The sequence below is a fragment of the Chamaea fasciata genome, unplaced genomic scaffold (genome assembly GCF_029207755.1).
Source record: "Chamaea fasciata isolate MVZ Bird 193981 ecotype frontalis unplaced genomic scaffold, bChaFas1.0.hap1 SCAF_25, whole genome shotgun sequence".
Classification (NCBI taxonomy): Eukaryota; Metazoa; Chordata; class Aves; order Passeriformes; family Sylviidae; genus Chamaea; species Chamaea fasciata.
In genome coordinates this window covers 3826249-3837785 of record NW_027094110.1, presented here as the reverse complement: position 1 = coordinate 3837785, position 11537 = coordinate 3826249, and the positions used below count along the sequence as shown (strand labels likewise).

The 11537-nt window shown below is 45.3% G+C and overlaps 1 protein-coding gene across 3 annotated transcripts in view; it reads left to right on the top strand.

The window, feature by feature from the left end:
• Positions 1-434: 434 nt before the first annotated feature.
• SRPK1 (SRSF protein kinase 1) overlaps positions 435-11537 on the top strand; it is a 34281-nt gene continuing 23178 nt past the window's right edge. For 2 of the 3 annotated variants that reach the window (XR_010723828.1, XM_066204195.1), the window contains exons 1-5: positions 435-631; positions 2919-3036; positions 3806-3976; positions 6344-6484; positions 8784-8844. Coding sequence is in view for 2 of the 3 variants with exons in the window: in XM_066204195.1 (XP_066060292.1) it covers positions 488-631; positions 2919-3036; positions 3806-3976; positions 6344-6484; positions 8784-8844 (635 nt within the window). In the remaining variant the exon portion in view is untranslated. Of the gene's footprint in view, positions 632-2918; positions 3037-3805; positions 3977-6343; positions 6485-8611; positions 8699-8783; positions 8845-11537 lie in introns of those variants that run through there. The other variant, XM_066204196.1, reaches the window with a different exon arrangement.

Below are 11537 nucleotides of genomic sequence, written 5' to 3'. Positions count from 1 at the left end.
ACCGCAGCCACGGCCTCCGCGCCTCACGCCCCGCCCCGAGCCGCACGGCCCGGGCGGCGCGGCCCCGGCCACCCCGCACAACCGCGGGCACCGGCCCCGCTGTCCCCGCACGGCCCGAGCGCGGAGGCCGCTCCCCGCGGGCGGCACGGCCCGCCGCCTCCTCAGGGCCGCGCCCGCGAGAGCTGCGGGCCCCGCGCGCAGATGCCCCAATATGGAGCCCGCGCGGCGGCGTCTCGCGAGAGCGGGCTGAGGGCGGCGGCGCCCGAGCGCGTCCCGCCTTGCCCTCAGCGAGCGCCTCGCTTCTCCTCGGGCTGTTCCGAAAGTAAAAAATAATAATAATAAAAAAATAAAAAATAAAAAAAGGGAAAATAGATAAGAAAGCTTAGCTAGGGCAGCAGCCCTAGTAACAGCCCGCCAGGGTGTATCAGCCCTAGTGCTGCTGAAGCCTTGCAAGCTGGTATGAATTGTTCCTGTAAACTTCCCAACGATGTTTTGTTTCCCTTCCAGGTGTGTCAAGTCAGGGGTGTTGGGGAGAGCTAAGCTTGCCCTGCACAGATTTCGCAGTGTGCTGATCGTTCTCCGTGTTTTTCTGAGAATAAGCTTCTTCTCGAAAGGCCTTGCAATATCAAAGGTACAGATGTGTTTGCTTTCAAGTGCGTGCATAAGTCTCAAGTCATTCAGTGCACCACGTTAAGCTGATTTTAGAGTGGAACCCGTGGTGTCTTCACCAGGTAGTAAGTACAGAATATCACAGCAAATAATTAATGTTAGGGGTTTATTTGTGTTCAAGGCCACTTAGCTTTTGATCTCAAGCTTTAGAAAGGTGATTCTTTTTAGCAATACTGTGCAAGGTAGACACATGGGTGACAATGGGTTATGGAAGCTTTTTAAACATTCGGCTTCCCATATCAAAACCCTTCTCTTGTCCTATACAAAGTGGCATTTCTGTCCTGTGGTGCTGCAAGTCACTGAAGCCTACAGGAGTACATGCTTAAAAGTTACCACTGCTTGCACCTATAAAGTGAATACTTCTTGGTGTGTTGGGGTTCTTAACACCTTTAATTCCCAAACTCTTTTGCTTCCTGTTAGTTTTGTTTGTATGGCTTTGCCTTGAAAAGGGTGATCATGCTCAAGGATGTCAGACACACCTCACTCTCTCTGTGCTTTGGAGTGACTGGGCCATGTGTATGTGTACAAGACAGTAAATATAATGCTGGAGTCCCTGCTGTGGGATCAGAAGAAACAGGTCTCAGTGATCGTGGTTTTGTTTCTTTGTTTTAGTTTGGTTTGACTTTGAATACCACAGTTTTCTTTCTCACTCTCTGTTTGGAACCAGTACGGACTCTCAACGGTTATGGCTTTGTCTGCTCTGCTAAGTCCTCCTATGAAAGTAAACACAGAATCTCTTATTCATCATTTATTTGGGCTTTGTTTCAGTGTATACTGAAACTTAAACTGTTGTTTTGAGACCGTGACAGGGCTTGAGACTCCAGACTGAGCCACTGGGTGAGGTTCTCCAAGGTGTGGTGAGCTAATCTATCAGCCTGCTGCTGCCAAAAGGGACAGGACCACGCAGGGAAAGGAAAGCAGGAGAGCCAGCCTTCTCTTTCTGGATAACCAACTCTTTCATCAGCTTAGACATGTGTGGCACTGAAGCCTAAAACTATGGGTCTTGTCCAACTTACTGCTGTAAAAGACTTTTCTGGTGATAAATGCAGGCAAACAGAGCTGTAGTTTGAGTTGCTGTTGTTTTTTCTAGTTTTCAGTAACCATGAAGGCTTGTCAACAAGGTTACTTTCTGTAACAGTGAGATCCTTTACAATTGTGCAAAAGCCTTCTGTTCCACCACTGTCTACATCTTAGAAAATGTAGAGAAGGAGATTGGATGAAATTCTGGAGTCAGAGAAACAAAATCACTTGATGGTAAGGGTTGAATTGTGTATAATTATGACATGTGATGTAGAGTTAAGAGTCTGTCCACCCAAAATTACCTGATGAAATGAAATACGTTTTGCCCAGAATCCAAAGGGAGAATTTTGCTAATATTATTGGAAACATTATCATTGCACTCAATGTTTAATGAAAAAAATCTCTTTCATTTCTTCCTCCAGCTCATTGTTTAAGAAAAATGTCTGCCTTGCTTCCTCATGTTCCCCTGTTTCTTTGCCACTTCCCTGTTTCATGTGTTTTCTCTGTTCTCCATTTTGTATCCACCTGTCAGCAGAGCCACGCTTGTCAGTGAAATTATGGAGAGGGACACACCTCTATAATGTTAATGTGAGTCCCCACAGTCACTGTCCACAGTTCAGGGATGCCAGAAGCCTCACTTATATTTGGGTTGTAAATTAAGAGAAAAAAAAAATCACCAACATTGCCAGGGAATTAAAAGGGGGAAGAAGGAGCACTGGGTGGTGGGGTTAGTCAGTTTAGCTACTGGAAATTCTGATTCAAACACACACATGGGAAATAAATCATGTAGGTCAAGTCCTGATTTAACCCACTTAGTAAGTACAGTAATATAGGACACATTTTGGGGAGGTGGGATAGGTTGGTTTATTTTTGCTTCCCAGGTGCAGTGTTTATATGGTTTTCTTCTAGGTCAGAATGGGAGGAATCAAAATACCATCCCTTCTTTTTCTCCAGTGTTAATTAGGTCAAGTAATTGATGTATCCAGTGCTCTGGGCTTCTCCAGTGACAGGCTATCGTGTGAACAGCACACAGTGTGTTTGTGATTCATCTGAGTGGAATGCAAGGGCACAGAGGTGCCTATCTGGGGCTGATGGTGTGTGCCAGCTCTGGGATAACACCTGTGCAGGTGCCTGCAGAGAGCAAACAGAGCAAACCGTGGTGGTCTCGTGAAGTCACACAAAAACACTGCAGAGACAGAGGTTGCAAAAAGAATTGTTTATCTGTTCAGTTTCTCCTGTGGAAGGTTCAGAAAGATCACACTCAAGACGTTCCCTGTCCTAAACTGGCTGTTTTCACACTGGTTCAAAGATTGTATCTTGAGGGATCAAGATTTCAGATTTCTCAAGGTAAGCAGGGAGAAAAAAATACTCAAGCTTCCCTTTTGTATATCATGATTTTCGTAATCTATCTCCTGTGTGGGTTTCTGTTCTTTCTAATGTCGTCAGGTTATGTGGGAGCTTTAAGTTTGGAAGTTCTTTGAGTCATTACAATATATTTGCATATTTGCAGGAAAGTAACTTTCCTGTAATCAGATATTACATGGTATCAGTTCAAGGACAGGGCACTACTCAAAAGCTAAAGTAATAGCAGCATTTTCCTCTAAACAAAACATCATGGTCTTTAAAATCCACCTTGCAAAGTCAGGTCTGTTAGATATTCACAGGCAAAACCATCCCACTTACAGGTGGCCTCACTGAACAGTTGTTCTGGTTCTTTGTCTAATTTCTAATTAGCAAGAGCCCATGATATAGAACATCATTGGCTCTTGTCACTAACTGGCCTGGCTGTATCAGGTTCTGAGCTGGAATTTTCATAAACATTATCAGGTTTTCAGCAGCAAAATTTTACTTGAAAACAGAAACCAAGGATACCAAATTTATTTGATTTTAGAAACAGATTTTTGCTTTCTGGGGCTTTTAGGAGTTTGGCTGACCAGGTTACTTTTGCCAAATATAAATTAATTCCTTTCTGCTTTCTGCTGCTCAATGACAGATACTATATTTGAGACTTCACATCATATCTGGGTGAGGTTTATTTTGTACCATGAAATGTTTCTGCAGGACTTGGTGGTGCTTCAAAATATTGGTAAGTTGTCCTGTCTTTTTCATCCAACAGTCAGATGTTCCTTAGGTGAGAATCCAGATCTCCAGACTCTCAGTTTGTCGTTGTTCCACTCCTGCACTCCCCTTCAATTGGATTTCCCGGCTGGAGAAAGAGATGGAAGTATACCAGCAATCCCTGAAGGACAACTGTTGGGGGATTCACATTTCAGTAGAGAGGAGAAAGGTACAGTTAAGCAACAGTTCTAGTGATTCTTTATCAGCTGTTGATCCTCTTTTTATTCTTTCTGTTCTGGAGTTGGTAAAATAGCCAAACTAATGCCTCCAGAAATTCTGTTGTTCTAAACAAAGAGCAACACTTATTTAATTCAAGCATGTTCAAATAGATATGCTACACAGCAATGCCAAAAGCAGAGAAATTTCCGTGTAGAATTCCTAGTTTTGTAGCTAATTCTAACAAACTATTTGGACTTGGTTTTCAAAATTCTGTAGAAGTTTAAATGTCCTAATTTAGCACTTCTTAAATACGTCTTTCTTGCTCGTAAATAAAATTAATCTAGTGTATTTCAACAAATTACATGTAGGCAGTTTTATTGTTTTCAGATGTATTTAGAATGATATGAAGCTTGAAAGAAAACATTTTATTACTACTCTTCATCACTGTGCTGAAGCTGATATTGACTGCATCAGCATAACAGGGTGTCCCTCCATCATTTCTTCCTCAGTCCCTTTCTAATCCACCAGAACTAATCCCCAGTAGGCAATCTGATCTTTTTGTTCATGTTTTTGTAGTCCCGTAATGAAATAATGGAGAATGGAGGAATATATTCCCTTTGTTCTGAAAAGGCAGAAAAATTGTGGACTTAGCACTTGAGATAAATACACTTAGAACTTGAAAAAAAATCAATTTAGTTATATTATTTGGAGATCAGCCATGGAGCTTGATGCAGTAATATCAGTATAAAAATGTGACCGAGGTTTCTGCTGAAAGCAGAAGCATTTAACTGCACCAGCAATACACATCACAAAGCTTCACCATATCCTGTCTGAAGATTTCTCTCCTGGCACAAATTGCCTTGTGCGAAGAGCTGCAGGTGAATTATTTTTGATGGATAGCCGGCAGTGTGAGTATATACAATTCAGACCCCATTTTAGGTCAAAGCTTGAATTCAAATGATGGATCCTTTGTGTACTGATCCTGTGCTCTGGGCTAAATCTGTTAAAATGTGAACAGCTTTAAGTTTTGCTGCTGGGCATTTTGTGGTTTCTGGGTGTGCAGTAGCAGCAAAGTGGCTCCTCTGCATTCTGTTCCTCCTGGCTGTTAAATTGTAGCAATGATAGGATGGCTAATTGGAATATTAATATTAGGAGTAAATTATCTGTAGTGTTTTCAACTGGCTTCTTGTAATGTTATTTTCATTTTTTGCCATTTAAATTTTGATTGCTTCCAGGCAGTTTCTAGATGGAAGCCACAGTACTGCAGTGCAAAAAGTGTAATGGTAAAGGATTTTAGGAAATGTTACTGTGTAGAGTCTCTTACTGCAGAGGAAACTGAATCCTGGAACTTCTTGGACTGAAAGACAGGAAAAACTGAAGGCCCAAATGGTATTGAGTAATTCTCAAACCACATATGCTTCCCTACATTGTTCTGGACAGTGGCTTCAGGCCAAGCTCCTCTCAGCTCTGTTCAAAACGAGTAATGTAAAACCCATGAAAAGCACAGCCCTCACTTCCAGATTCTGTTGGCTCCCCTAGGGCAGCCTTGATTTAAGATAAAATGGATTCCTAGCCATTGGCACCATGAAAGGTCTCCACTGAAAACTTGAGATTTTTCTTTTATCTTGTTCAGCAAAGTTCCAAATCTTCCCTTCCTACCACAATGACTGCAGAGTTTAGCACTAGGGGACAAATCAGATGTCAGAATGTCAGCATGCAAGTCACGGGTATTCATGTTGCAAAACAAATATCCTGCTGAGAGCAAGCCCAGTCGGTGCTGATCTTTTTCCCTTACAGGTGTGCAGTGCCATAGCATTGTTCCCACATACAGACTCAAGGCTTCTGTGTTCAGCCAAGCACAAATCCCTGGACACGGGCTGTGAAGTGACAAAGAACCTGCTTTATAGCCAAGTATTCCATCTATACCTCTAAAAACCCACGGAAGTCAGAGTGTAAAGGGTTTTAAATATCTATAATTTTAATTATTTGTTATTTATTATATTATTATTCTTTTTTATTCTTAAATTATTTTAATATTTATTAAAATATTTATGTAATTTAAATGTCTATAATTTTTGCTGGCAGCCTGAAGCTCTTACCTGACATAGTTGCAACAGCTCCAGTTGTTTTGCATGCAGCAATGTTCTAATGTTCTTCCCAGCTGGTGGGACTCCACGATGCTTTCCTGGCCAGTGCTTGCTGCAGAAAACCCAGGCTGCTCTCCCACTGCACTGAATTAGAAGATACAGATTCTCAGACATGCACATTATCATTGCTGATGGTGCAGTCTGCAAATTGTGGTTTTATTCCCTATCCCCTGCTCATAACCCTGTCATGGTTTATTCACATGCTTTATTGACATACTTCTCTTGTACAGGAGTAGCTGCAAAAGACATAAAGCAGCCGAGGAACCTCAGATGTCATGTAGAGCAGGGCAGAAGCAGTTCTTGGAGCCATACATGGCAGTGTGTCACTCTGCACTGGGAGGCTTGGAGGAAGGATCAGATAAGCCACTTAGGTAAGAGAAGAGTCTGGGGACATTTATTCTGCTCTAAAAAACAGTGCAAGGCTGGTTGGGGAAAGATGAGTCTATCTTGGCTTAGGCCTGGCTCAACAACCCCTTGATAGTGCTATTCTCACTGCGTTTTCTACCCCAAATTAGAAAAGTATTGAAGAAACATGGCGAGGGGGAAGATGCTCAGTAGTTTTTTTCTCTCATTTTTGTAGCAGAAGTCAGTGGGGGGGTGTCCTCATTCAGACTGGTGGCAGCTGCTGCCCCAGGGAATACAATGCCAGCCTGCACATGTGCTTCACTGTGGCTTTCCAAGTCCAGCCATGGCTTTCATCCCCACTTGAAGAAACCCATAGGGAACAGAACAGCCTGTCAGGTGTGAGCACACACCTTTCTAGAGCCAACAGGACGAGCCACTCTGTACAGATATGGGATGACAGACAGGCTACCTATAAATTGAGATTACAATCTTCTCTGCTCTTAAATGTTGTGTCTTCTTAGAGGTAGGACATTGCTGTGCAATGCTTGCAGTGGGGCACTCTACCCCACTTGAGGTCTTTCAGCTCAACCTCACCTTGATCACCTTTTCAGCGAAGGCTGAAATTTGCCCCTCTGTTGTGTTATCACAAAATCCTGTGTTAGTTTCTCACAGGGAACTCTTTGCAGAACAGGCAGATGTCCTAAACATCTGATGCTTGTAGAATACAGCAGCAATTGCAAATATGAAAAGGATTTTTCTGTCTTTCAAAGTTGCACACACATACTTGCTTTTCCATGAAGATATTCGTAATCCAGTGCTTAAGAGTCCAGGTCTTGGGAATGCTTTAAAATGTCCTAGAAATTAAAATCACACCAGACACACCTCTAGCTCTGGTCCCAGCTGATGGCTGAGACTCCTTCTGTGGCTCCCTGACAGGAGCAGGGAATCAGAATCCCAGACAGACCCTGACAGAATATGTAATGTGCTTGTGACAGAGCTGCAAGTGGTTTTGACGAGTTTGTGCAGAAAAATTCACGTCACCAGAGGTTTGTGTCCAAAAAAGGAGACAGAGGAGTCCTGTAACTTTATTAATGAACAAAGTGAGAGCCCATGGAGCATTTCTCCATGGCGTGTCTCACACTGTTGGGGGACTCAGCCTCCTTTTTATCCTAATTTTCCCAGCCTCATCACCCTCTCTCTTTCCCCACTAGCTGAGGTACATGGAAGGTACAGACTTCCTGATCTGCCCACTGTATAGTCCCCCTTAATAGGTGCCCCCGTGTATAATACACCATACATGATCATTAAAATTAGCTTCAAGTCCACCCCGGGTGGAAAATATTCATAACCCCATTAAGTCTTTGTTTTTCTTTCCAAAGTTCAGGAGTTTAGCATGACCTTGGCTGAGCAGCAGTCTGTGTCAATTAGTAACGTTTTCTGAAATTGATGGATTCTCCCATTTCTTCCTTATCTATAAGTCTCTGGCGCTATCTACAAGCAGATTCAGACAATCTGTAAAGACACATTCATCTTATTCCTATCAGGTTAAATAGTGTTGAGAAAAACTGCGGCTGGTAAAACATACCAGAGCTCTAAGGTGAATACATAACCACCTTAAACACGGGTTCAACGCATGCAGCAAAATGCCTAAACGGCCCAGTAACTGCAAAGGCTTTTTTCGTGGTCGTTGTTCAATAAATGATTTAATATTAAGAATCTCTGAGTCTGGTGGGCGTTGCGCTCTGCTCGGGGCACACGATTTCACACACGGATTCAGTGAAAGGCTTTGCGGGCTGAGAGGCGGCTGCGGGAGGCCGGCGGGGCGGGTACAGGAAGCCGAGTGCGGGCGCGGGAGGCCGGCGGGAACGGGCGCGGGAGGCCGGGTGCGGGCGGTGAGAGGGTGCGGGGGGTCACCGGGCGCAGAAGGCGGGTGCGCGCCCCGAGCGACCCCCGGCGGCGGGCGCCGAACGGAGCCCGCACCCTGCCCCGCGGCGCTACCGGCACCACCACCCGCGGCCGGTCGGCTCGGGGCGGCTCCCGCACGGCCCCGCGCCTGCGCCCCGCCCGCGCCGGAGCCGGAGCCGGAGCCGGAGCCGCGCAGGGCGGGCGGGGCAGGGGCGGGCCCGGGCCGGGAGGCGGCGGCTCCGCGCGGCCGAGGCGGCCGAGCCGCGCGTGCCCAGCCCGGCGGGCCCAGCGCAGGCGCCCGGGGCCGCCGGCGGTGGCGGCCATGGAGCGGAAAGGTGAGCGCGGCGCGGCCTCCATCGCCCCGAGGGGCCCCCGCAGGGCCCGCCGCCCTTCACGCCTCTCTCTCCTTCTCTCCCTCAGTGCTGGCGCTGCAGGCCCGGAAGAAGCGGACCAAAGCCAAGAAGGACAAGGCCCAGAGGAAGTAAGTGCGGCCGCGGCTCCCTTCGAGGCGGCATCTCCCGCCGGCACCGCCGCCTCTTTGTTCCCCCCGGCCCTCCCCGCGGGGAAGGGGCTGCCGGGCCCGGAGGGCGCTGGGGGCAGAGGAGCGTGCGAGCCCGCGGGGCTGGGCCGGTCTGTAACCGGGGTTAACCGGGCGCACGTTTCGGGCGCGGGCGGCAGCGCAGCCGGCGCAGCGCGTGGCCCGCGGCGGCCGTTTTGCCACCCGGCTCTGGCCGGGTCCCCTCGCCGGGTCCGGCCGCGGCTCCTTGGGCTGGGCGGGGAACGGGAGGCTCTGCCTTCCCTGCTTCTCCCCGAAACCCCGCAGCGGAGTTGCGGTGGTGCTTAGGGATGGAGCTGCGGGTGGTGCTCTGCCCTTGCCGGCTCCCCTTGGCCACGGGCTGTACCCCGGGGGGAGTTGTCAACGTCCCCTCTCTACAGTACCCGGGCGCTTCAGCAACTGCCGGCGTTAGGAGCCAGCTTCCCTTGACTCTTTTCCCCCTCTCGACTCTCTTTCCCCCCGAGATTTCTTGGGGTTTTTTTTCTTAAATCTTGCCGAAGGAACGCCGTGGCGTGTTGTTTACTTCGTTCTCTAACTTTGATGCTCTTGTGTGGCTTCTCTCCTACCGCAGGAATGTCACGAGTCTTTATGTGGGGAACTTTTGGAGGCAGATGTAAAAATTGGAACTCGAGCAAATATTAAACAATGGCTTTCGGCAGGCTGCACTGAGCGCTGTGTTCAGTGCTGCTCATGGATTCCTTTCTACAGAAAGGTGATGTAAATCCTAGAGCTGGTTCTGTATACTCCAAAAAAAAAAAAAATGCTGCTTATTTCTCTAAAGTCTCTGGTGACAGGATGTTTTTCACTTGAAGGTGCCTGGGAACCAAAGATAGTAAGTAAGGCTAATGCTTTGGGGGTGGGAGTTGGAGGGGTTTTTCTTTAGGCCTAGAGTTATGCTTTCTCAGTCACTTCCTCAGACACATCAGAGGGATTTAAAATATTTTTTTCTTGTTGCCTCCAGCCAAGAGTCAGTGGTTTTGAGACGCGACTTTTGAAGAGCGAGGAGCCTTAGCCAGAGTATTTGGGAGACATGCGTTGTGGTTCTGTGCTATTTCATATGTGTTCCTAGTATTTCTTGAAGGCGGCATTAGTGCAGTTTTTGAAATGTTCTCCTCCTTCTCTAGTTTCTGTATGAATAATCCACTGTCTAATTCTATACATGTTACTTTTTTTTTTTCTCTGTCTCTACCTGCAGACCAGCAATACTGACTCTGCCAACAGAGTCCCCAGTGCAGCTGGGAAGGCTAAGTTCTGTATAGATTTTGAGGTTGGTGAATGATAACTTTCAGAGCTGGGATGTTAGGAGTGTTTTATAAATCTTTTTTTAACCACATATTCAGGGCAGGTTAAATGCACTGCTGGTTAGCTCTTGATTTTGCCACTAACCTTGATTTGAGTGCAGAGCCATGCTATGTGTTTATATTCTTACACGTCGTGCTTCAACTCTTTCCTCTGGTACCATAAGTTCATTGGATTGTATCTCAGAAATTAAAGAAATTTGCATGTGCTTTATGCTGTGCAACTAAATTAACTCAGTGGCAGCCTCTAGGTATAGTTCCACAACATTTATTCTATTTAAATACAAAGCTGCTCTAGTTAAATCTTCTAAAATAGGTTTAACTGGGTTGTTTCATGACTTTCCATAAAAGCTGTACTTGAAACCATATGCAATATGCTTTTAATATCTGATGTTCCATGATAGTTTAGATCGCATATACATTTTTTTGTAATATATTTTTCTTTACATTTGCAGTAAAAAGCATGAAACAATGATTTTAAAAGGTTAAGTTTAGTATTTTTAATTATTATATAAAAATGCAGAGAATGTTCTGAAGGGATTTAAAACAATCCAAAATATCTTCCTTTTTCAAAATGAGCTACACCTGCTTTAAGTTTACCTATAAACCCATTATCATTAAAAACAGAACAAAAAAGCCACTTTGAAAGGTTAAAAGGAGCTGGAAAGTTACTTATTTTTTTCATCACCCAGTAGTTAATTTTGCTGTGTGTTTGGTTCAGATGAGACCAGTCTAAACTGATGATTTACAGAAATACCTTGTAAATACTAATTATGGTTCTGTGTGTAAGCTTTTTATTAGGAAATTAATATATATTTTTGAAATGAATATGTATTTCTATAGGAATATCAACCACGTTCTTAATTTTCTGCAAATTCAGGATGATCCTATTTCTTTCACTCCCTCCTGTCTTAAAAATTTCATTTTGTATCAATGAAGTAAAGAATGCATTTATCCTAACGCTCTTCTGTAGAAAGAGAGCAGGCAGAATTTCTTGGGAATTCTGAAGGTGAAATACCTGTAATTTCCCGATCTAATGAAACTACCCCAAATCTTTTGGTAATTTGGAAGATTCATTAAACCAGCTGTCTCAGATGTTTGCTGAGGAAGCTTCTACTTGCCTCTCCTGCTTGTTGGTTCCATTTCTGCCACTTGGGAGAATGTCCTTGCTGTGTACCTTGGTTCAGGTCCCTTTTCTGTGAGAACTGAGGAGCAGGGCAGGGACAGCTGAATGTCCTGGAGGGACAAAATGCAAGCTCAGGTAGATACAGGGAGATCCTGAGTTCTAATATTGACTGTTACTGGGCTGCTTTGTGGCCT